This window comes from Lagenorhynchus albirostris, chromosome 20, assembly GCF_949774975.1.
Source record: "Lagenorhynchus albirostris chromosome 20, mLagAlb1.1, whole genome shotgun sequence".
NCBI classification, from domain to species: domain Eukaryota; kingdom Metazoa; phylum Chordata; class Mammalia; order Artiodactyla; family Delphinidae; genus Lagenorhynchus; species Lagenorhynchus albirostris.
In genome coordinates this window covers 32,544,107-32,570,590 of record NC_083114.1, presented here as the reverse complement: position 1 = coordinate 32,570,590, position 26,484 = coordinate 32,544,107, and the positions used below count along the sequence as shown (strand labels likewise).

The window sequence follows — 26,484 nt, the reverse complement described above, 5'->3', positions numbered from 1 at the left end:
TTTGAGCATGAAACTGCTTGAGTGGCACTAGTAGATTATAAAAAGGGGTAAAAGTGTCTCAGCAGGGCTTTTAGCTGTTTGTCTGGAAAACACTCATGCAAACATTCCCACCCACCACCATCATTCTGCATGGTAAATAAGCTCTATCTTAAGAGCCTGTAGAGTTAAACAGTTTAATAGAAATAACTTTCTGGTCATTCTCTCTCTTTCCAGTTGATTCGATGTCATCAGTCCCGTGGTGGAGCCTGTGGAGACAACATTCAGTCTTATACTGCCACAGTCATTAGTGCTGCTAAAGTAAGTATCCAGTAGTCTCTAGGAGGTACGATTTTGTGGAGTAATTATCACGGTCCCTTTTCATTTGCAAAGGTCGAACAAACTTAAGTAAGTCAGAATTATTTTGTCACTCAAGAGAACTGGTGACTTAAAATGATTAGGTATTTAATCTCTTAAGTTTCCTAAGTCATACTTTATATTCTATTGTAATGATTATAAGGTTTGTATTTATCCAATTTAAAATATTTAAGTCTGTTAGCTAGGTCAAAGTCTGTAATCTAATTACTTTGGAAAGAAGCTTTACATGTTTTAAGTAGTAACTTCTGGATTTGTGTGTGTGCGTGTGTGTGTGTGTATGTGTGTGATTTGCATCATTCTACCTATACTGACATCCCTTTGCATTTTTGAACATTTATGAATCTTCTTGACATAAAAAAAAATATTATTCCTTAACAAAACTTGAGTGAAATCCCTGGCACATTCAAAGATCCTTTCATGTCACAGAGCTGCCCCCTGCATGTTTGTCAAGTGAGTTCTTTTTGTGTATGTGCGAGGGTTAATTATGATGATGGCTCGTAAACTTTATGCTGATTATAAGGTATCCTTATAATCACCATCCTTTTGAATTGTGAAGTATACAACAAAACAATTCTAATAATAGGGATGACATAGTGAATCTAAATGACAGCATGTAATAGAAAGCACAACTATTCAGAAAAGAACAACAGTTTAAAACAAACCACAGGGAGGGAATCAAAGGTCACACTGTTTTATGTAAAACAAATACAAAAATACTTCAAGACTGATCACAAATGCTTACATGATGTGGTTTGATGAGAGAAGCATTACATATTTTTCACTCAAAGGGAATTATTGAATGGCTTTTTGCTTACAGCCCCATATATTTTAGATTTCAGAATCTTTATAAGAATGGTTTACTTTTCTCCTCTGTATGAAAAAATTATGGTTATTTCAGTGAAGAGAAATCTGAAACAGAGTAATTAGGCAGCATCAGTGTTATTTAGCCGACTTAGTTCCAGTTTTCCATGATAAGAACATAAAAATGACTTCCATAATTAAGTAGTGTAGTTATAAATATATTACTTTATAATTTTTACTGTTATATTATAGATTACACTCCTGTTATATTAGTATGTTCACTTGTGAAAATTTATCATGGTGTACACTTATAATTCCTGTACTTTGTTGTCTAAGTGGATATAAAACTTTGCTAAGGAAAGAAAAATCTCACAAAGATACTGTCATATTTAGATACCTTCTCCAGAGAATTCTATCTAATGTTTATGAATAAACAATGGCATAGATAAACAATAAGGATTTACTGTATAGCACAGGGAACTATATTCAATATCTTGTAATAACCTATAATGGAAAATAATCTGAAAAAAAATATGTAGTGGAATCACTTTGCCATACACCTGAAACTAACACAGTCTTGTAACTCAACTATAATTCAGTTTAAAAAAAAAAGAATAAACAATGGCAATATTATGAAAACTCTTCTATAGAATAAAAAGGTCAGGTTATGCCTCATCTTGTTTCATGATTTAAGATCACCTTGATATTGAAACTTAACAAGAGCATTATGAAAAAAGGAAAGCTATAGTCCTGTCTTGCTCATTAACATAGATAGGAAAAATCCTAAACAAAATACTAGCAGGAAAAAAAAATACACAGAGGGATAATGTGTCATAATCCATTTGGGATAATTCCACAATTAAGGCTGGTTTACTAAAAATCAGTGAGTGTAATTTGCCACATTAGCAGAATAAAGGAGAAAATGATACAAATTATCTCAATATATGCACCAAAAGCGTTTGATAAAATCGAACATATATGCATTGATAAAACATTTTAGTAAATAGTGATAGTTTCTGGTTCTCTAGAATTCAGTTTTTCTCAAATTGCCAAACTATTTAAACATAGTAGACATGGTCTGTTTCTGATCATTTCACTATCTGGCTCCCTTTTAGTTGTGTTTTGTTGTTTACTGTTAGTTCTCATTTATGATGTCTTGACTCCTTGTTTGCTAGAATTTTTAAAAAAGATTTGTAGAAACAGATGTGAGTTTGAGATCTAGGCTTGGATCATCTTAATCCAATTTCACAGATTGAGATTACTTAAATTATTTAAATAAAGGTCACCTGAAATAGCTGTAAGATCCTGATTACTACAGGTTCACTCTTATTTCTATTGTATGTCCCTTTATGTTTCAACCCAAAGCATGCAGGGAAAGTAGACCCCCTTGAACATGACTACCTAGTTCCACAAGTCTATCAAAAGCACTACTCAGTCTCTTAGAAGCCCCCTCTAGAATCATCCTGTGCATTTAGGCCTAAATACCAGCTCACATGTCTGGATTTCCTTGTTCTCTTGGATTTTGACCTAGTAACTCATCACTATTTTGTTCAATATTCAGTAACTTCAAGCAGAATTAAAGAAAAATAAACGCCCCGGTTTTCCTACTTGTTTTCATTGGTAGGATTGATCTGATTTACCTAGCCTGTCATTACTGAAAATAGAAAATAAAATTTCTTCTTATTATTTCTTACCATTTTAATAATTTCTAGGTAATATGATATATTACCATGAGATATATAACATGGAGAATATTTAAAAAGCCATGTAGTATGTGCTCCTTAAGAGAATACTACACTTTCTTTGACAGAGTAATCATTAATATTTTTCTCTCTCTGACGACTGCTTCTCATGTGGCTTCATATAGGTTAACCACTTTGTTATATAGAAGGATTAATTATTAAATTTTTAATTCTTTTTTATGTCTCACATTACAATTGTAAGTATAAATTATATTAATTATATATGTGCTTGGATCTCCTTCAAGGAAATAATCTTTTTTGCCCACCCCGGATTTTCAAATGGCACTTAAAATTCATCTTTCCAAATAATTTGGCTTTCCTTATGAAGAATATAATAGTGGAAAATTCTCTGAGGTCGTATTGAAGGAAGAATTTTAATATTGAAATTGTTCAAATTGGATTATTTTGAAACATTTATTAAAACACTCCCAAACTCATTCTACTAGGCCACCATCACCCTGATACCAAAAGCAGAAAAAGATACAACAAAAAAAATTACAGACCAATATCACGGATGAATATAGGTGCAAAAATCCTCAACAAAATACTAGCAAACAGAATCCAACAACACATTAAAAGGATCATACACCATGGTCAAGTGGGATTTATCCCAGGGATGCAAGGATTCTTAAATATATGCAAATCAATCAGTGTGATATACCATATTAATAAATTGAAGAATAAGAGCCATATGATCATCTCAATAGATGCAGAAAAAGCTTTTGACAAAGTTCAACACCTATTTATGATAAAAACTCTTCAGAAAGGGAACCATAATAAAGGCCCATATACGACAAACCCACAGCAAACATCATTCTCAGTGGTGAAAAACTGAAAGCATTTCCTCTAAGATCAGGAACAAGACAAAGATGTCCACTCTTGCCACTGTTATTCAACATAGTTTTAGAAGTCCTAGCCATGGCAATTAGAGAAGAAAAAGAAATAAAAGGACTACAAATTGGAAAAGAAGTAAAACTGTCACTATTTGCAGATGACATGATACGATACATAGAAAATCCTAAAGATGCCACCAGAAAGCTGCTAGAGCTAATCAATGAATTTGGTAAAGTTGCAGGATACAGAATTAATGCACAGAGATCTCTTGCATTCCTATACACTGACAACGAAAGATCAGAAAGAGAAATTAAGGAGACAATCCCATTCACCATTGCAACAAAAAGAATAAAATACCTAGGAATAAACCTACCTAAGGAGGTAAAAGACCTGTACTCAGAAAACTATATGACACTGGTGAAAGAAATCAAAGATGATACAAACAGGTGGAGAGATATACCATGTTCTTGGATTGGAAGAATCAATATTGTGAAAATGACTGTTCTACCCAAAGCAATCTATGGAGTCAGTGCAATCCCTATCAAATTACCAATGGCATTTTTTACAGAACTAGAACAAAAAATCTTAAAATTTGTATGGAGACTCAAAAGACCCTGAATAGCCAAAGTAATTTTGAGGGAAAGAAACGGAGCTGGAGGAATCAGACTCCCTGACTTCGGACTATACTACAAAGCCACAGTAAGCAAGACAATATGGTACTGGCGTAAAAACATAAATACAGATCGATGGAACAGGATAGAAAGCCCAGAGATAAACCTACACACATATGGTCACCTTATATTCAGTAAAGGAGGCAAGGATATACAATAGACAAAAGACAGCCTCTTCAATAAGTGGTGCTGGGAAATCTGGACAGCTACATGTAAAAGAATGAAATTAGAACACTTCCTAACACCATACACAAAAATAAACTCCAAATGGATTAAAGACCTAAATGTAAGACCAGACACTATAAAACTCTTAGAGGAAAGCATAGGAAGAACACTCTTTGACATAAATCACAGCAAGATCTTTTTTGATCCACCTCCTTGAGTAATGGAAATAAAAACAAAAATAAACAATGGAAATGGACAAACGGACCTAATGAAACTTAAAAGTTTTTGCGCAGCAAAGGAAACTATAAACAATATGAAAAAACAACCCTCAGAATGTGAGAAAATATTTGCAAATGAATCAGTGGACAAAGGATTAATCTCTAAAATATATAAACAGCTCATACACCTCAATATTAAAAAAACAAACAACCCAATCAAAAAATGGGCAGAAGACCTAAATAGACATTTCTCCAAAGAAGACATACAGATGGCCAAGAAGCACATGAAAAGCTGCTCAACATCACTAATTATTAGAGAAATGCAAATCAAAACTACAATGAGGTATCACCTCACACCGGTTAGAATGGGCATCATCAGAAAATCTACAAACAATAAATGCTGGAGAGGGTGTGGAGAAAAGGGAACCCTCTTGCACTGTTGGTGGGAATGTAAATTGATACAGCCACTATGGAGAACAGTATGGAGGTTCCTTAAAAAACTAAAAATAGAATTACCATATGACCCAGCAATCCCACTACTGGGCATATACCCAGAGAAAACCACAATTCAAAAAGACACATGCACCCCAATGTACATTGCAGCACTATTTACAGTATCCAGGTCATGGAAGCAATGTAAGTGTCCATCGACAGATGAATAGATAAAGAAGATGTGGTACATATATACAATGGAATATTACTCAGCCATAAAAAGGAACGAAATTGGGTCATTTGTAGAGACGTGGATGGATCTAGAGACTGTCATACAGAGTGAAGTCAGAAAGAGGAAAACAAATATATTAATGCATATATGTGGAATCTAGAAAAATGGTACAAATGAACCGGTTTGCAAGGCAGCAATAGAGACACAGATGTAGAGAAAAAACGGATGGACACCACATGGGGATAGTGGGGTGGGGAGGTGGTGGTGTGAATTGGGAGATTGGGATTGACATGTATACACTAATATGTATAAAATAGATAACTAATAAGAACCAGCTGTATAAAAAAAGTAAAGTTAAAAAAAATGAAAGAAACACTTTTATTGAAAAAGAAAAAAAGACTGGATGGGGCCACCTACCCTTCACCTGGGCCTGTGCAAGGGTCTGCTCCATGACCTTTTGAATGTGCAGAGAGACCTGTAGCTTTGTTATGCCTGTACATTTTTTCCCAATCATTTTCCCCCACGCTTCCCACACTCCCCACACCTCAGACCGCCCTGCTTCTCTATTCTTTATCACATAAATACCCTGAGCCCCTTGCCTTCAGGGAGGTGCATTTGAGATTTGTTCTCCTGTCTTCTTGCTTGGCTATATTGTGAAGAAAACTTCTCTTTGCTACAAACCTCGATGTCTCAGCTTTTTGGCTTGCTGTGTGTTGGGCAAGATGAACCTGGTTTGGTAACATATGTGTGTGTGTATAATTGTTTATGATTGTCAGTTTATTAGTCTCTCCCACTAGATGGTGAATTCCTTGAGGTCGGGGACTATATTTTGTTCATTTCTGTAAACCCAATATGTAGCAGTCAATAAATGAATTCAATAATGGAATAAATGTAATAATGAATTTGGAAAAAAAAAGAATGCTACACTTCTTTTGACAGAGTAATCATTAATATTGTTCTCTCTCTGATAGCTTCTCATGTGGCTTCATATAGGTTAACCACATTGTTATATAGAAGGCATAATTATTAAATTTTTAATTCTCTTTTATGTCTTACATTACAATTGTAAGTATAAATTATATTAATTGTATATGTGTTTGGATCTCTTTAAAAGAAATAATCTTTTTTTTTGCTGGATTTTCAAATAGCACTTAAAATTCATCTTTCCAAATAATTTGGCTTTCCTTATAAAGAATATAATAGTGAAAAATTCTCTGAGGTCGTATTGAAGGAAGAAGTTTAATATTGAAATTGTTCAAATTGGATTATTTTGAAATATTTATTAAATCTTGGTCCATATATTCTAGTTACCTTATAACTGTTTTATTTGATTTTTCCTTTTAATGTGTTTTAACCCCAGCGTTGTAAATTGATTTAATAAAAATGCCTGTTTTCTCCTGTTATCTGATAACTTCTTAATGACAACTAACAGCTTTTGTGAAAGCAGCACCATTAGTCCTAATGGATAGGGAGGACAACTGATATGGCCTGAGAAAGGTTAAAGATGACTAGTGACCCTTTGGCAAATCTGTCTGCAACAGAACAGAATAAGAACCATGCTCATTTGAATTTTTGGTCACAGTAGATTATCTGACACATTCGTTATAGTCTTATGTTCAGCACTTTACAGTACAGATTAGTTATGTGAATATTCTTGTAATATTCTTCAGATTGTGAGGACACTAGTGCTTGCTGATATGACTCTAACATGGAAACAAATTTCTCCTAGAGGCAAAGGTCTTTACTAATGTAGAAAGCTTCCAGCACCCCTCTCTCACACCCTGCGTTAGACCTTATTTGAAAGTTAATGAGCTATGATAGATAGTACCGTCATGTTACTTACTATACAAAGTAAAGATTTGATGACTGTTAAATTTTGGGTTTAATTTTTTGTCCACTGATAAGAAGACCCAACCAATAGTCCTAAGTTGTTGTTTTTTTTTTTTTAGAAGCATCATTAACTCTTTCTGTAATATTAGCCTTTAACGCTGAAATATACTACTCTTTTTCCCCTCTTTCTGGAGTTTTTTTCCTAGTTCTCTTCTATTAACTTTTCCCTTTATCTTGTGGTTTGCTTTGGTATGTTACTTCCACTTTCTGTGTGCTCCAGTTATTTTAGTTTTATTCCTTTTCATTGGTATAAGAGCATGAAATAATTAGCTCAAGGGCAAACAGGGAGGATAAACAATTAAAGACTTTAAACCTGAAAGGCATTCCTTTGATAAACGGATAGCTCCGTTTAAGTGGGAGCATCTCCATTAGCATTAATGGAGTAAGTACATCAGCTGAAGCATCTCAGAGGTTAATCAGGCTTCCTGGCCCGCTTTTGACATCAATATACTGTGGCGCCTGGTTTTGTTGGTCCTTCAGAGGCTTTCTTGACAACACTAACAGACTTTGTGTAAGTCATTTCTTGTGAATTATTGAAATAAATGTTTGGCTGCTAATTGAGGAGCACTAATGTGTTTTATAATCACTGCAGTTTGAGTTTTTAGCACTAAACAAAATAGTTACAATTGATTTGTGGCTTTTTCTTGGTTTCAGTCAGCTGTAAGTTATATCATTTTGCTTGAATTCAGCAAATGGCTTTGCTGATTATTTTATTTAAGTATTTATTAGGATACACTATTACGGTTTTCATTTCTCCTTCCCAGTATGCATTTGTGTACTGAATTCATGAAGTGTGTGAGATCACAGGTAGTAACAGGAATAGATTACAAGGCAATACTGGATAGTGGTTTGGAGATAGTCCTGGTTTTGAGTTCTGGCTTTGTCGTTGGCTGGCTGTTTGAGCTGCCATTTTCTTTAACTTCTGTAGCCTCAATTTTCTCTTCTTTAAAGAGTAGAGGTGTTTGAAGATATCTATCCAGATCATTTTTGTTAAAGAGCCTTAACCATTTCTGAGTTCATAATCAAGTTTCCATGGAACGTAGCTACAGTAAAATAATACATATATTATGTATGTTTCTTTTTTTTTTTTTTTTTTTTTTTTTGCGGTACGTGGGCCTGTCACTGTTGTGGCCTCTCCCGTTGCGGAGCACAGGCTCCGGACGCGCAGGCTCAGCGGCCATGGCTCACGGGCCCAGCCGCTCCGCGGCATGTGGGATCTTCCTGGATTGGGGCACGAACCCGTGTCCCCTGCATCGGCAGGCAGACTCTCAACCACTGCGCCACCAGGGAAGCCCTGTTTCGTTTTTTTTTTAGTTCCATCTGTTTGTTGTTTAAATTACATTTAGGCCTTTATAAACAACATGTTTTTGCCTAGTAGCATTTATAAATTAATATTTGAAATGCTGTATATATAATATACATTTTAAAATTTAGCTGTAGCATATGCTAGAATATAGGTCCATAATTATTTTAAAAAGAGCAAGTCATGGTATTGAAGATTAATTTGAAGTATTTTAATAAAAACTTTTCCTCACAGTATGAGGATATGTGTCTATTGTATCATACATAATTTCTGATATGTCCATGTAATCTAAACAACTTATTTTGGCTCTAATGATTAGATATGTTAATGTGTTTATGAATCACATAATTTTCTCTTTGTTTTCACTTTCTTCCCTTTCGGACAAAAAGAGAAAACCCCGTTACTTAACATGATTGTTTTTAATGGTTATGAGAATAATCAGATGAGATTCACATAAAAGAAAACATGCACATGAGTTAGTTTCATCTCTTTGTTTTCAATGAAATGGAACTAAAATGTAATTATGAAACGTCTTAAGTTGTCTTTAATTGAAATAATATATTAGGACCATTACATTAAATTGTTTTCTGTTAGCAGAGAGAAAAGAACCTTCTTGGTTAATTTTATATGACATTTCATTCAGTAAAAAGTATCTTAGATGGAGACTGTATTTTCTACATGCCAAATCTTGATGTACAATATTATATAACATCATATTATAGATTTACTTTGGAATCAAAGTTGTTTTCACATATGAATTCTACCAGTATCTCAGTCTTTTTCCTGCTAAAAAGTTGACTCAGTATTAGATTTATACTGTTTAAAAAATAGAACATCACATAGTTGCTACTTCTTAATATTTCACATATTTTAAGTTATATGCATTGAGGAGAGGGGAAAAATAAATATTGTTAATAAAAGTATAATTGTATCCTCATGTGAAACAAACTCTTTAATTATTTACCTATAGCTTTATTCTCACCATGCTGGCTTTGGGGAATCTACTGATTCACTCAATCTAATACCAATTTTCTAACTAAAATTTAAGATCGTATAAAAATCAGACTGAATTTCTGTGACAGTGCACTGCTACATATAAGCTTGTTAGAGAATAAAGAATTTAATGTGAATTAACAAAGCATGTATTACTATTTAGAATCCAAATACTGATGTGAAGTCATACATTTTACCTTTCATTGTATAGACATTGAAAACTGGCCTGACAATGGTTGGGAAGGTGGTGACTCAGCTGACAGGCACGCTGCCTTCAGGTGTGACAGAAGATGATGTTGCCATCCATAGTAATTCAAGGCGGAGTCCTCTGGTCCCAGGCATCATCACAGTAATCGACACTGAGACAGTTGGAGAGGGCCAGGTAAGAACATGTGATGCATGTAATGTTCAATTTGTGCAGAGGATGGAGTAACTAACAGTATCATTTGGGATCAAGATCATACAAAATGTATTTGGAGATGTGTTAATTTGGAATTGTAGAAAATTAAGGTTATCTCAGGTTAGAATTTTGTTTTTTTCAAAAAATGATGAGTAATTATTGTACAACACAGGGAATATAGCCAATATTTTATAAAAACTATAAATGGTGTAGACCCTTTTAAAAAATGATGAGTAACATGTTAAAACCTATTATTTCAGACATTGTTAATGTATCAAACCTGAAGGTAAAATTGAGGTTCTATAGAATTCTCTTGATATCTCTTCATCAGGACATTTGTTCCATAAATAAATAATTATATATCTCATTTATACTGTTTAGTACTGTTTCTTTTTTTTAATGACACTTGTTATAACTTAGACTAATTATGACTAATTATGATGGTAATAAATGACAATAATATTAATAAATTGTATTACAAATTTTATTACAGATACCTCCTTATAAATATGAAAAAATACAAAAAAATCTCAAAGCTATATTAGAATATATAAATGGTAATAACTTATTATAAGATCTTATATCTTCACATAAAATAGATTTTTACAGTCTGTGTTCAGAAACATTTAGGAGTGATTATAAGCATGGAGAAATACGTTATGCTTATGTAAGTCTTGCTAGAAAGAAACCAGTTGGGTTTTGTTTTTCTCCCTCATACATTCATAGACAGTATTTTCTTTTGAATCATGGTCATGAATTTTAAAATACATTTCTGAAAGGAAGGTAATTTTCATGGTTTGTGATCCTTGCTATAAATACACAATGTAAACCTGATTACTAGAATGAGATAGGAGTAGAGCAAGATTTGGAAATAGAAATTATTTTAATTTTATATAGAATTTATATTTAATTCCATTTTCAGAACATAATTATGTGAGCCATTAAAATATTAACCCTAAATATTGCATGTTCTTTTGAGAAAATCCAGTATATGTGGTTCTACATCTTGATGAAAGATTACATTTGGCTGGTACTCATATACTAATTCCTATAGTAAGATCAAGTGGCATTTCAAAAAAATATGGACTGTGCTGCAATTAAAACACCCCCCAAAATCTTTGAATTTCTGGGTTATTGAATCTGGCTATTATATTTTATTTAAAATCTGAATAATATAATTCTCTGCCTTTCCCATCTTAACTTGGTGGTTAATCAGATATGTTACAGACTTGTATTCCTGTTTCAAACTCATTTTAACGAAGTGCTAGCAAACGTTTCAGTTGACTGTAATGACTTTTTTTTTTAAGTTGTGTTAATTAGCTCAAGTTGATAGACACATACAGATGTTCTCTTTTTAAATTGGAATTAAATATATAAACCCTTAGTGTTTTATGAGTGTTAAAGTAAAAAATATTTTCCTTTGTCCTTCGATTCTTAATTAATTCACCTCCAAGGCCACCCACATTCACTAAGTAGTAACAACCCTCCTCAACACTGTCTAGTTTGGTGAGTGGATTGAAATCTGTTAAGCATCTAGCATTTGTTGACAGACTGATTTGTGGTAATTTAAAAGTTGAAAATGTTATCTCTTATTATTTTTGCTGAAATAGAGCTATAACTCATTAATTTATGTAATGAGTAAAAAGAAAAATTTAATTTATACGAAAAGCATAGCATTTGGTCTTGTGTTTTCACATGTGGTTTCTTTGGGTTTTTTTTCCCCCTAGTTCTTTAACTTTTTATAACTTTAAATTGGAATTCTCACATTTGGAATATGGAAGTGAACAGTAGATTGTACAAAAGTTCATTTTTCTGTATAAGTGCATTGTTAACCCTGGAAACAAGTAAAGTTGTTCATTAGGAAATAAGAATCATAGAAATGTTAGCTTTTAAAAGTTAAAACAGTGAAAGTGTTGCTCAACCTGAAAAGTTTTATCTTTTCTATTATTTGTTGGGAGCATAATCTCTTTTCATTACTACTTATAACATATTCTGCAATTTTGATTGATTTAAAAATTCTATTAAAAGACAGGAAATAATAAGTTGCTATGTGCATTTTTAAGGAATTATAAATATTTTTTTAAGCAATAAGATTTCCTCAATATAATACTGTCTTCTTTTATTAATGTGAATCTGTTTTTTGTCAGGAAGACATTTTTGTCTCTAATAAATAGTTCAGTTGAAGTACAAAGCTGTTTTTAGGTTATGCTGGATTGTATTAGAAAGACTGCAGTGGTTAATGTCATGGATTTATCACTTTTAGCCCTTTCCCACTGATGTTTGACCTTAGCTGTAGTGTTTCTTCTTGTCCCTATACATATCAGGAACTAAAGCTGACATTATGTGCACTTTTGCTGTTTAAAGCCATTGAGCCTTTAATAAATATATTTTCACGTTTACAGGGATAGTGTATAAAATTTGATTCACCATCTTTCTGATGCTGAATTGATTAGTTTGATTTGATGGTGACAGGATCACTGTATGGTACCTGCATTAAAGGGGAATGTATTTGCTTTACTTTGTCCATTTTTATCTGTGTTACTTTCATGTTTTATTTAAAAGCATTTCGTGGCTAGGATAAGTTAAGCGATATAATTTGCCTTTATAAATTTATATAATTTTAGTTAACAAGGTGGCAAAGTCTCTAATCAAAGAACAATGCTCCAGAATGATAACATAAACTAGAGCTATTTCTTGCCCTGGTTGCAAATACAGGTGTTATTCATAGTAATTTGATGGTTCCTGTGGTGTTTGTCTATCTTTTTGTTCATATGATAAAGCCTTATCCACCTTGTATCCACCTTGCTTTGCTTTGTTTTTTTTTTTATTTTTTTTATTTATTTTATTTTATTTATTTATTTATTTATTTATTTTGCTTTGCTTTGCTTTGTTTTAACAAATGCAAGTTGTTGCTACATATACTTGGGGGTTTAGCCTGTTTAGTTAAGTAGTGAGTAAAAATTAAATGTCTCAGGACAACTGTATTGGGATATTGCTGGTATTGATTTGATATTGATATTTTAGGCAAGATGATGATGCAGTGGAGAGAATCTCTACAAAAGTATCTGGTTGTTATATTTGTGAAGTTCATAAAGAGAACATTCGAAGAATCCTATATAGTGGCATGAGGTTTTGGTATTCACCAAGATTAATGAGCCTTTTTGCTGGATGGCTTCTGTATTAGTACCATCAAGTAGAGTACTCAGTGCTAGTTGTATTGGAAGGAGAGGTATAGGGTTATAATATATGAAAGGAAAGGGAATCATAAGATTGAGTTAAAATAGAAAAGTGGGCAAAGGACAAAATATTTCAGTGAAAAAATAAAATACTTACAAATGGTGTAAAATCTTTAGACTTGACTTGTTATAAGAGAAAGACAAAACTACCCTAAGATACCACTTGTCACCTATCAGCATGAAAGAAATCAAAAAGCTTGCAGTATACTCTACATTTTTTTAATACTCTTTTAAAAGAATATATTTATTTATTTGGCTGTGCCTGGCATGCGGGATCTTTTTAGTTGTGGCATGTGGGATCTTTTATTAGTTGCGGCATGCAGAATCTTGTTTTAGTTGTGGCACATGGGATCTTTAGTTGCAGCATGTGGGATCTAGTTCCCTGACCAGGGATCAAACCCAGGCCCCCCTGCATTGGGAGCGTGGAGTCTTAGCCATTGGATCACCGGGGAAGTCCCTGCTCTACATTTTTAACTTTTAATTTTGAAATAATTGTAGACTCACAGTAAGTTGAAGATAGTTTCCCCAAACTGTGACATCTTATATAACTGTCGTAAAATATCAAAACCAGGATATTGACAATGACGCTTTACTGTTAACTAGGCTACAGACCATATTCAGCTCTCACCATTTGTTTTACTTGCATTCGTGTGTGTATCCAGAATATTGAAAGAACTCCTATAACTGAATAATAAAAAGATAAATAGCCTTATTTTAAAATGAGCAAAGGATTTGAATAGCCATCTTTCCAAATAGGATATGCCAGTGGCCAGTAAGCAGAAATGAGAGCCCTGGTACACTGCTGGTGGGAACGTAAAATTGTACAGCCGCTTAGGAAAGGAGTTATTACCATTTGACTCAGCAATTTGTCTCTGAAGAGATTTGCTCTTAGGAGATATATTACCAAAAGAAATGAAAATATATTTTCATGTAAAAACTTGTACATGAATGTTCGTAGCAGCATAATTTGTAATAGCCAAAAAATAGGAGCAGCCCAAATGTACATCAACTGATTGATGGATGGTTAAATAAAATGTGGTATATACATACAGTGTAATATTATTTAGCAATAAGAAGAAGTGAAGTAGTGATTCATGCTACAAAATGAATGAACCTTGAAAATCTTACGCTTAGTGGAAGAAGCCAGTCGCAGATGAATACATATTGTATGAATCTATTGATATGAAATGTCCAGAATAGGGAAATCTACATAGAGAGGAAATAGATTGGTTGCCTAGGGCTTGGAGTTTGGAGGGAATTAGGTGGGGAGTGACTGTTAATGGTTATGAAGTTTCTTTTGGGTGATGAAAGTGTTCTAAATTTGATTGTCATAATGGTTGCACAACTCTGTATATATACCATATTTCCTAAAGCAATCTATCAGTTATTTAGCAGACTTAGTTTAACACACTTTCCTGGAGACTGCTCCTATAAGCTTCTTCTCTTTTTCTTGTTTTCCTTACCTAACATTTTTGAAAGTCAAATGGAAGAATGGAAAAGAGAGATGAGAGAAATAATTTATAACCCATGTTTCCCCCCACTTGTGGTAAAATATATATAACATAAAATTTGCCATTCAGCCATTTTTAAGTTTACAATTCAGTGATATTAAGTACATTCACAATGTTGTACAACCATTGCCATTATCCATGTCCAGAACTTTTCATCATCTGTACCCATTAAACAGTAACTCCCCATCCCCCTGTTCTCACACTCCCTGTTGACCACCATTCTAATTTCTGTCTCCAATAGATTGCCCTTCATTAAAAAGACATACAGTATAAACTGTTGAAAAGGATGTGGAGAGATGAAACCTTATACTCTATTGGTGGACATATGAAAGTATCTATACTTTGGAAAACAGTTTTTCCTATTTCTTAAAAAGTTCAGTATATATTTACCATATGACTGAGCAAATCCACTTCTAGGTATCTCCCCAAGAGAAATAAAAACATGTTTCACAAAAAAGATGTGTGTGCAGATATTCATAACAGCGTTATGCATAATAGCAATCAATTGGAAATAATCCAAATTGCCAAGCATTGTTTGGTGAACCCACATGTTGTGGTCCCTCCATCCAGTGGAATACACATAAGCAATACAAAGAAATGAATGATACCTGAAACAATATGATTGAACAAAAAAATTATATATTTAGAAAGAAATGGAAGATAAATCGCATGGTTCTATTTATTTGAAATATTTTGAAAAATTTTAGAAAAGGCAGATGAGATGAAATATACACTAGGGATTGTCTGGGGCTTGTGGTTGGTGTTCTAAAGTCATCATGAAGAAATTTGGGGGGTGTTGGAAGTATTCTAAATCTAGAATGTGGTAATGGTTATACAACTGTATAAATTTACTAAGCATTATCCACTTATATGGGGTGATTTGTATGTATGAATTTTGTGGTCATTGGGGAATGACTCCCAGCTATGATGAAGTGAAGAGATAAGCAAATCTTTTCCCCAGAAAATAAGTACATTACTGGACAGAATTGTCATACTGAGTGAAGTAAGTCAGAGAAGGAGAAACATCGTATGATATAGCTTATATGTGGAAGCTAAAAAAAAATGATACAGATGAACTTATTTACAAAACAGACACAGACTCACAGACTTAGAGAATGAACTTATGGTGAACTTATGGTTACCACGGGGGAAGTGTCAGGGGGAGGGATAGTTAGGGAGTTTGGGATTGACCTGTACACACTGCTATATTTAGTATGGATAACCAACAGGACCTACTGTATAGCACAGGGAGCTCTGTTTAATATTATGTAACAACCTAAATGGGAGAAGAATTTGAAAAATAATAGATACATGTATATGTATAACTGAATCACTTTGCTGTACACCTGAAACTAATACAACATTGTTAATCTGCTATATCCAATAGAAAATAAAAAGTTAAAAAAAAATAGAGTCTCAGAGGCCTTTGGGGCAATATTAAACATGTCAACATATATGTAATTGGAAGATTGTTTTAGGGAATAATGATGTTTCTCAGTTGATAATTCCTATGATAATAATAGCACAAAGGAATGGGGAGGAAATGGAGCTATACTGGAGCAAGGAGCTATAATTTATTGCAATTAAGTGTGGAATTAACATGTAATCTTGTTGTCTATACAGCACCTTATATAGCCTGTACAGTAACCACTTAAGAAATTAATCCAAAGAATTAACAGAAGATAAAAATAGTAAACATTAAAAATAATTGTTTAACACAAAGGAAAAGGATCAGAGCAACAACAAACACCTGAGACATAAAAATAAATGGAAAATGGCAGACCTAAATCCAATTATATGTGTAATTATATTAACTATAAATGGACTCAAGTTAAAAGACAGTGATTGTCAGACCAGAATCACTTTAGATTCAAAGACATAATTGTTTCAAGTAAAAGGATGGAAGAAATGTACCATGCAAACAATAACCATAATAGAATTGGAATGGCTATATTAATATCTGATAAAAGACTTTAAGTCAAGAAATATTGCCAGAGGAAAAGAGGGACATTTCATAATGATAAGAGAGTCAATGTAATAGCTAGATAAAACAATTAATAATGTGTAAACACCTAACAACATAGTGCAGCAAGCATTAAACAAAATCTGACAGATTGAAAGAAGAAATTCTAGCTAACATTTACAGTTTGAGATTTAAATACTGTGCTTTCAATAATTGATGGAAAAACTATACAGAAAATTTTTAAAGAGTCAGAAGACTTGATTAAGACTGTCAACCAACATGACCTAAATCTTCCCCCAAAACCTACAAACGTAAGATTGTTTTCAAGAACATCTGGAACATTTTCCAAGATAGACCATATGATTGGCCATAAAACAAATCTAAAGAATGGAAATCAATAATAGAATGAAATTATGAAATGAAAGAGTCTCAAGTAAATTAGAAAATATTTTGAATGCAATGAACATAGAAATAGAACATATCAGAAATTATAATTGCAACTATATTATTGAATAATGGGAAAATTACAACTTTAAATGGTTATAGTAGAAAAGTGGTCCTAAATTAATAATCTTAGCTCTCCATTAAGAGATTTCAAAAACAGCAAATTATAACCAAAGCAAGACAAATGAAGTAAATAATAGAAATATGACCAGCAGTCAACAAAATAACAAACAGTGAAATGATGGGGAAAATCCAAAACTGGTTCTTTGAAAAGATTAACAAAGTTGATAAATCTGATGATATAGCAAATGGGATTGTTTTCTTAATTTCCTTTTTAATTTGGTCTTTGTTAGTGTATAGAAATGAAACTGATTGTGAGTGCTAATTTTATATCCTGCAACTTTGTTGAATTGTGTGTGTGTGTGTGTGTGTGTGTGTGTGTGTGTGTGTGTGTAATCTGTAAAATCTATTACAGAGGTAATTTTCTTTCTTTTCCAATTTGTATGCCTTGTATTTCTTTCTTTTTCTTTTTCCCCCCCTTTGGTCTGGTTGCTATGGCTAGACCTTATAGTACTATGTTGAATAGTAGTACTGAGAGTTGGCATCCTTGCCTTTTTACTGATCTTAGAGGAAAATCTTTCAGTCTTGCCCATTGTATGTAATATTAGCTTTGGACTCTGCATATGTAACTTTTATTGTATTGAGGTAGTTTCCATGTATTCCTAGTTTGAGTGTTTTTATCATGAAAGTGGTTGAATTTTGTCAAATAATTTTTCTGCATTGATTGAGATGATCAATCAATCATCTTTTGTTCTTCAGTTTGTTAATGTGGTATATTATATTAATTGATTTTTGTATGTTGAACCATCCTTACATTCCAAGTGTAAGTCTCACTTTTCTTGGTGTATGATCCTTTTAATGTGTTGAATTTTGTTTGATCCTGTTTTCTTTTAGATTGTTGCATCATTATTCATCAGGGATATTGATTTGTAGTTTTCTTTTTGTCTTTCTCTTGTTTTGGTCTCAGGACAATGAGGGCCTTATAGATATATGTTATAATCCTTTTTATTTCTGTGACATCAGTTTTAATGGCTCTTGTTTCATTTCTAATTTTATTTTTATTTAATTTGAATTTTTGAATTTTATTTATTTTTTATACAGCAGGTTCTTATTAGTTATCCATTTTATATATATTAGTGTATATATGTCAATCCCAATCTCCCAATTCATCGCACACACCCCCGCCACTTTCCCCCCTTGGTGTCCATACGTTCTCTACATCTGTGTCTCTATTTCTGTCCTGCAAACCGGTTCATTTGTACCATTTTTCTAGATTCCACATATATGCATTAATATATTTGTTTTCCTCTTTCTGACTTCACTCTGTATGACAGTCTCTAGATCCATCCACGTCTCTACAAATGACCCAATTTCGTTCCTTTTTATGGCTGAGTAATATTCCATTGTATATATGTACCACATCTTTATCCATTCGTCTGTCAATGGGCATTTAGGTTGCTTCCATGACCTGGCTATTGTAAATAACGCTGCAGTGAACATTGGGGTGCATGTGTCTTTTTTGAATTATGGTTTTCTCTGGGTATATGCCCAGTAGTAGGATTGCTGTGTCATATGGTAATTCTATTTTTAGTTTTTTAAGGAACCTCCATACTGTTCTCCATAGCTGAATCAATTTACATTCCCACCAACAGTTCAGGAGGGTTCCCTTTTCTCCACACTCTCTCCAGCATTTATTGTTTGTAGATTTTTTGATGATGGCCATTCTGAAGGGGAGGGGATGGAAAAAGATATTCCATGCAAATGGAAATCAAAAGAAAGCTGGAGTAGCAATACTCATATCAGGTAAAATAGACTTTAAAATAAAGAATGTTACAAGAGACAAGGAAGGACACTACATAATGATCAAAGGATCAATCCAAGAAGAAGATATAACAATTATAAATATATATGTGCCCAACATAGGAGCGCCTCAATACATAAGGCAACCGCTAACAGCTCTAAAAGAGGAAATCTACAGTAACACAATAATAGTGGGGGACTTTAAAACCTCACTCACACCAATGGACAGATCATCCGAACAGAAAATTAATAAGGATACACAAGCTTTAAATGACACAATAGACCAGATAGATTTAATTGATATTTATAGGACATTCAATCCAAGAAACAGCAGATTACACTTTCTTCTCAAGTGCGCATGGAACATTCTCCAGGATAGATCACTTCTTGGTTCACAAATCAAGCCTCAGTAAATTTAAGAAAATTGAAGTCATATCAAGCATCTTTTCTGACCACAACGCTATGAGATTAGAAATCAGTTACAGGGGAAAAAAATGTAAAAAACGCAAACACATGGAAGCTAAACAATATGTTACTAAATAATCATTTCTAATTTTAGCTATTTGAATTTTCTCTCTTTTTTTGTTAGTCTAATTAAGGGCTGTCAGTTTTGTTGATTATTTTTTAAAAAAAACAAACTCTTAGGGATAAACAAAAACAAGGAGGTGAAAGACTTGTACACTGAAAACTATAATACATTGTTAAAAGAAGTGAAAGAAGATACAAAAAATGGGAAAAACATCTCGTGCTTGTGGATTTGAAGACAATGTTGTTAAAATATCCATAGCACCTAATGTGATATTAAATACAATATCTATGGAAATCTCTATGACATTTTGTGGCAGTAATAGAAAAGACCATCCTAATTTTCTTATGGAATCTGAAGGGACCCTGAAAAGCTGAAATAATCTTGGAAAAAGAAAAACACAACTCTGCCTCATTTCAAATCATATTGCAAAGCAATGGTAATTAAGATGATGTGCTACTGGTGTAAAGATAGATATGTAGACCAATGGAACAGAATAGAGAGTGCAGAAATAACACCATGCATATGCATCCAAAAGATTTTTGACAAGGTTGGAAAAAGCTCACAGTGGGGAAACGGCAGTCTCTTCAACAGATGAGGTTTGGAAAACTGGATAGCTACATGCAAAAGAATGAAGTTGGACCCTTACCTTATTCCATATACAAAAATGATTATAGATTATAGACCCAGCCATTAGACTGGAAACTATTAAACTCCTACAAGAAAACATAGGAGAAAATCTCTAGGACATTGGATCAGGCAATGATTTCTTAGATATTAAACCAAAAGCACAGGTAACAAAATAAAAAATAGACAAATGGAGCTACATCAGACTTTAAAACTTCTGTGTCTAAATGGAACAAATCAACCAAGTGAAAAGGCACCCTATGGAGTGGGAGAAGATCATTGTAAATCATATGGCTCATAAGGAATTAATATATAGTATGAATAAGGAGTTTCTACAACTCAACAATAATAATAATAAAAAAAAAACCCGATTAACAAATGGGCATAGGACTTGAATAGAAACTTCTCCAAAGAAGATGTAGGTATGTCCAGTAAGCATATGAAAAGATGCTCAACATCACTAATCATTAGCAAATCAAAACCACAGTGAAATACCACCTCCTACCTATCAGGATGACCACTATCAACAGAACAGAATTTAACAGTGTTGACAGAAGATGGGGAGAAGTTGGAACCCTTGTGAACTTTTGGTGGGAGTGTAAAATGATGCAGCCATTATGGAAATCAGTATGAAAGTTTCTCAGAATATTAAAAATAGAATTACCATGTGATCCAGTAATCCCACTTCGGCATTTATATGCAGAATAATTCAAATCAGGATCTTGAAGAGAGATTTACACACTCCTGTTCTTTGCAGTGTTATTCACGGTACCCGGGAGGTGGAAGCAATCCAAATGTCCATTGCCAGATAAATGGATAAAGAGAAATGTGGTATATACATACAATGTAATAATATTACACAACCTTAGGAAAGAAGGAAATCTTTTTACATGTTACAATGTGGATGAACCTTGAGGACATTGTGCTAAGGGAATAGCCAGTCACAAGAGTACAAATACTAAATTCTTCCTTTTATTTTGAATATCTAAAGTAGTCAAAATCATGGAAACAAAATTAAAAGGTGGTTACTAAGGGTGGGAGGAGGGAAGAGGAAGAATTAGTGTTTAGTGTGTATAGAATTTAAGTTTTGCAAGATGAAAAAGTTCTAGAAATCTGTTAGATAACAATATGAGTATACTTCACAGAACTGAAGTGAATACTTAAAAATTGTTTAAGTGGTAATGAAAAAAATCTACAGACAGAAAAATGATCAGTCTGCAGCTTAACTGAATTGCAGGTTCTAGCCAGAACAATAAGGCGAGAAGATTAAAGCATTAAGATAGGAAAGGGTGACAAATCAGATGTTTCTATATAACGGATTGTTGTAATGGTTGTAGTACTGTATAAAATCATTGAATTGTAAACATAAAATAAGTGACTTTTATGGAATGTAAATTACACCTCTGTAAAGCTTTTTACTCTAAAAGAAAAATTAACTTTGCCAGTGTAGGACTACTTCCTGGATTACTTCAGATTAAATTCTTTATGTCGATCATGATCCAATATTGGTACAGTAGGTTTTTCCTTTGCAACATTAGATATGTGAAACTTTTTTGTTTCTTGAGTTAATTACTTGCTTTGTAAAACGAATACATGCTATTTTAAAACTTTTTTCCTTAGGGATCATTGAACAGTGTACTCACAATGGGCAAATTGTATGGAATGTAAATTGTATTTCAGTATGCTTAGAAAATTAAGGGGAATAAATTTGAGATACAAAACTGCCTGTTCCAATATACTTTTGCTTGGTAATATTTTCAAAGAAGTGATGTGTCCATCTAAAATCTAGGAGTTAGATTAAAGTACAAAAGACCATAACTTTTGTACTTTAAGTAAAAAATATTTCGATAATTCCTCTAATATATGGCTGTTTGTTTGTATTTAACTTATGTTGTTTTTCACTGTTCTGTTCCAGTCATGGCCAAGAGTTTTTCAGCAGGCCATAACACAATAAGAACTCTTGCTCCTGTTCTTAGATGAAGCTCTGCATAGCTGATTTTATGCTTTTCGTTTTTTTCTAAATCTACGTGTCAAGAAATTATTGTCTCTGTCATGTACAGTCAAGTCAACCAACTGTTTTTAGAGGTTATATGATTGATCTGCTGGGGACATGTTACATCTTTTCCTATTTCTGAAGTGACATTCTCACCTTATATTGCCAAGAATAATCTTCAAATGTAGTGGAAACATGTTATTTGGTCAGGGATGCAGTGGTGTATCTGTGTCTATCTTCAGGCTCAGTAGTTGGTTAACTTCCATTTGCCTTCTTCCTTTTTGTAAAGGTGCTTGTGAGTGAGGATTCTGACAGTGATGGCATCGTGGCCCATTTCCCTGCTCATGAAAAACCAGTGTGCTGTATGGCTTTTAATACAAGCGGTATGTCCTTCCCTCCCCTTCACCCCCCATTTATGTTATGGGTTTTCCAACCAATTTTTTGGAAATGGAAAATATGAAATATATGTGTTAGTGTATGTGAGATAAGTAAATAGTTTTCAGTAAGTGATTATTGAATGAATGAATTTATAATAAAAATTTAGAAACTCCCTAAAGATTAGTTTTACTCTGAGCAAAGTTGTGATTAAGTAGTAGCAGTAGATAAATAATAGTAGATAAACAGTGCTGTTGAACTGCATTAATTTCTGTATTATTAGTAAGGTAAGGACTTCAATATATGAAACTACATATGTATGTGAATGGCATTTTCTCTGTAACTTCAAATTTCTTTTTAACAATACAGTGACAGATGTACTGTCACCCTGATTAAACAGGTCTTCACATTTTAATATAGAGTGTGTGTGTGTGTGTGTGTGTGTGTGTGTGTGTGTGTGTGTTTGTATTTTGCTGAACTGTTTGAATGTAAGTTACATACGTGATGACATTTCACCCATTACGAATTAAGCATGCATTTTCTAAGAGTAAGGCCCTTCTTGTACTTTATAGGCAAATATTATATTATATTCAGAAAAGTAACACATTATGTTATCTAATATCCAAGTCATAATTTAAAATTTCCCAATTGTCTCAAAAATGGGTTCTCTAACTGCTTCAAATCAAGGTCTAATTAAAGTTTACTCCTTACATTTTATGTCTCTTTAGCTCCTTTTAATCCAATTTATTACTTTCACCTTTTTCCCCCTAAATTTCAGTGTCCAGAGCAGTTATCTTATCCAAACTCTGCATTTGTCACATATTTTTTTCATTATAATAATGTTTTCCTTATTCCCTAAAAGGCTTTTAAATACATTCAGGCCTAAAGATTTTTTTTTAAACTTCCTAAGTATTGCTGTCTACATCATTTCATCCCAGCAAGAGACACATTATATCAGGCTCTCTTGCAATTTATGATACTATGTTTGATCACAAGAATAAGTTAGTGACCCATCAGACATCTGCATTTTGCAAATAGGTTGTCTTGTGGAGATTAGCAAGTGCAGAGTGTTATTTTGGCCTCATTTCTGAAACAACTTTTTACTAAATAGTTTTGTTACATTGAAGGCTATAGAATGGTGGTTTGTCTAATTCTATCATATTTTCTGTATTGATTAACTGCTGTATTTTAAAAAAGATTTTTCTCTCATCAACCATAAATGAACCATAGTTCTCCTGTATGCAAAAAACAGGGCAAAAATGTAATACTTTCTCTTTACCAATTTTCATAGTTAGGAATTAGTTTAATACGTCCAGTGGTGGAATTCCACTTCAGTGGACTTATTTTTAAAATACTTTGATTATGAATAGAAGATAAAATTGCTCTTATGCTTTCAGAGCTGAAACAATCTACGTAAGTTTGCAATCTTTTCCTTGCTTGGTGGGTCTGAAGAGACTGCCATTTTTATCTTATTCTGCAGAGTATTAGGTAAAATTGATGGAAAGGCCCATCTTTTCCCCCTTCTTTTCATCTTTTCAGATAAAGAATGATGGTAAGAGGATAATATAAAGTATTTTGAATAATTTTCCTCTGATTATCTTAGGTATTTTCAATAGAGAGGAAGATTTTGTAGTAATTGTTGATCATTAGGATTGATTTAATTAATGAAGACAAAGATTTATTGAAATGATCTGAATGTTGTGGGAATTTAGTTAAATTTGAAGAAACAGTCTGGAAGTTATGTCACTTATAGCACTCTACTTGGAGTAACCAGCATGACTCATTTTGATAGTCCATCTGTTATGTCAGATCTCCTTTGTATTAATGTATATTTCATATTGCCATAGTTAGGGTGCTGCAGAAGTCTGAAGCTGTATTTTCTCCTGTCTATGAATTTCCATTGTTACCAGAACATCTTATATAACTTAAAGAATGTTTTAGTTACTTCTATCATCGTGTCATTGTGTACCAGTTTTCATAGTTTCAGAATGTCATATAGTTGGAATATTACAGTATGTAGCCATTTCAGATTGGCTTCTTTCACTTACTAATATGCAGATATTTAAATCTCCTCTGTGTCTTTTCATGCCTTGATTGCTCATTTCTTTTTAGCACTGAATAATATTCTATTGTATGGATGTATCATACATTATTTACCATCTGATATATTATTTATTGAGCTGTCTGTATCTTTCATCCGCTTTTTAATTGGTTTGTTCATTTTTTGATTGTTGAGTTTTAAGAGTCCTTTGTATATTTTGGATAACACTCCTGTATCAAATATGTGTTTTGTACATATTTTCTCCCAGTCTGTGATTTGTCTTCTCATTCTCTTGAAAATTTCTGAAAATCAAAGTATTTAATTTTAATGAAATCCAACTTATCAATTATTTCTTTGCTGGATCTTTCCTTTGGTGTGTTATGTAACAGTTCAATACATATAAATTGACATTCTTGTACTGTTGTATTCTTAATTTGGTCTCACACCAAATCTTATAATTTCTTGGAGGGAAGAGAATTTTATGAGAACTATTTTATGAGTTTTAGGATCTCTTACAGTTCTTCTTGAATTTAAAATAGAGCTTCTTAACCTGGGTCTGAGAGGTCCATGGGTAGTATTTAGACAGTATGTGAACCTAGAAAGAAAAAAATTCATCTTTATTTTCTTTAACCTGTAATGAAAATTTCTTTCACTTATGAATATGTACAATAAACCACTGAAATACTAGCTTGCTGGCGAGTTTGTGAGTAATAGAAATAATGGATATTTTCATATCATTTTGATGTTATTTATATAATTCTCTAAATAATGCTTATGGTTCAAAATCATGGTAGAGCCTATATTTTAATATATTAATAAAAACATATTCTACCACATGTCAATTTTTATCACCCTAAGTATTTTATTTTGTCTTTAAAAAAATATTCTGAGAAAGAGGTTCCTAGGCTTCACCATGTTGCCGAAAAGGTTCATGGCACTAAAATGTTTATGAGCCCATTCATACTTGGTGTGATTTCACCTGTTTAAACACATTGGAAGCTAGACTTCATTCACAGTGCCTGGTTCAGTCCCTACCCATGGAGTCTGCTGGTGGCATAGGGACTTTTTTTAAAAAAGGAAGATAAATCCTTTGGGGAGTAAGGACAGAGTGCTAGGAGGTGAATGTTAACTTGGTCTTCTGCTTTTGGAGAAAGTTCTTAAAAAGGAAGTCAGTTCTAAATTGGAACCAAAAGATGATTAGGAAATAATGATTCAGTGCCTGGTATATAAATTAATATTAGTTGAATGAATGAGGCAAAAAAAATATGGCACATTTGACATAGATTTTGAAGCAGAGGCTATACAGTGGACTCATCAGTTTGTTATGTGGCAGATTTATTTTTCAATGTGTCAACATTTCTGCAAAATTTTATAAAATGCTTTGTATCTCTGTAAAAATTTGAATTAAATGGAGGGTTCATAATTCAGCAAGCACTCACAAAATTGGTTTGCAAAATCTTTTATAGAAGCTGGTAGACACAGATTTAGTTCAGTTGCTTACAATTCATCTTAGTTATTTACTGTTCATCTCTGAGTATTTTTGCCATTCAGAATATGACTTTTATTGTTTGAATATGAACAAGTATGTACATAAAATATTCAATTCTCAATGATTTGAAAACCTTGATTTTATTTTAGCTATTCAGTAGCTGCACAACGTCTTAGAGAAAGGTATTGCGCTCAGCTATGGCTGCTAACTATTATCCAGCTCCTATCACTAGGTGACATTTTATTTTGCTTGTCTAGTTTCTGTATCACGTTTCTCGTTTTATCCTAACATTCTCGGATTCAGACATACACACAGACATATGAAATATTTGAGGCAAGAGGCTTCTTTGCCATTTGTAAATGCATGAATACCGTAGTAGTTATT

The 26,484-nt window shown here is 32.9% G+C and overlaps 1 protein-coding gene across 6 annotated transcripts in view; it reads left to right on the top strand.

Annotated features, from left to right (window-relative positions):
* The window catches only part of BCAS3 (BCAS3 microtubule associated cell migration factor), a 570,722-nt gene that overhangs the window by 149,883 nt on the left and 394,355 nt on the right, over positions 1 to 26,484 (top strand). For all 6 annotated transcript variants that reach the window (XM_060135888.1, XM_060135885.1, XM_060135887.1 and 3 more), the window contains exons 11-13: positions 214 to 297; positions 9,847 to 10,017; positions 22,485 to 22,578. In XM_060135888.1, the coding sequence (XP_059991871.1) occupies positions 214 to 297; positions 9,847 to 10,017; positions 22,485 to 22,578 (349 nt within the window). The remainder of the gene's footprint in view (positions 1 to 213; positions 298 to 9,846; positions 10,018 to 22,484; positions 22,579 to 26,484) is intronic.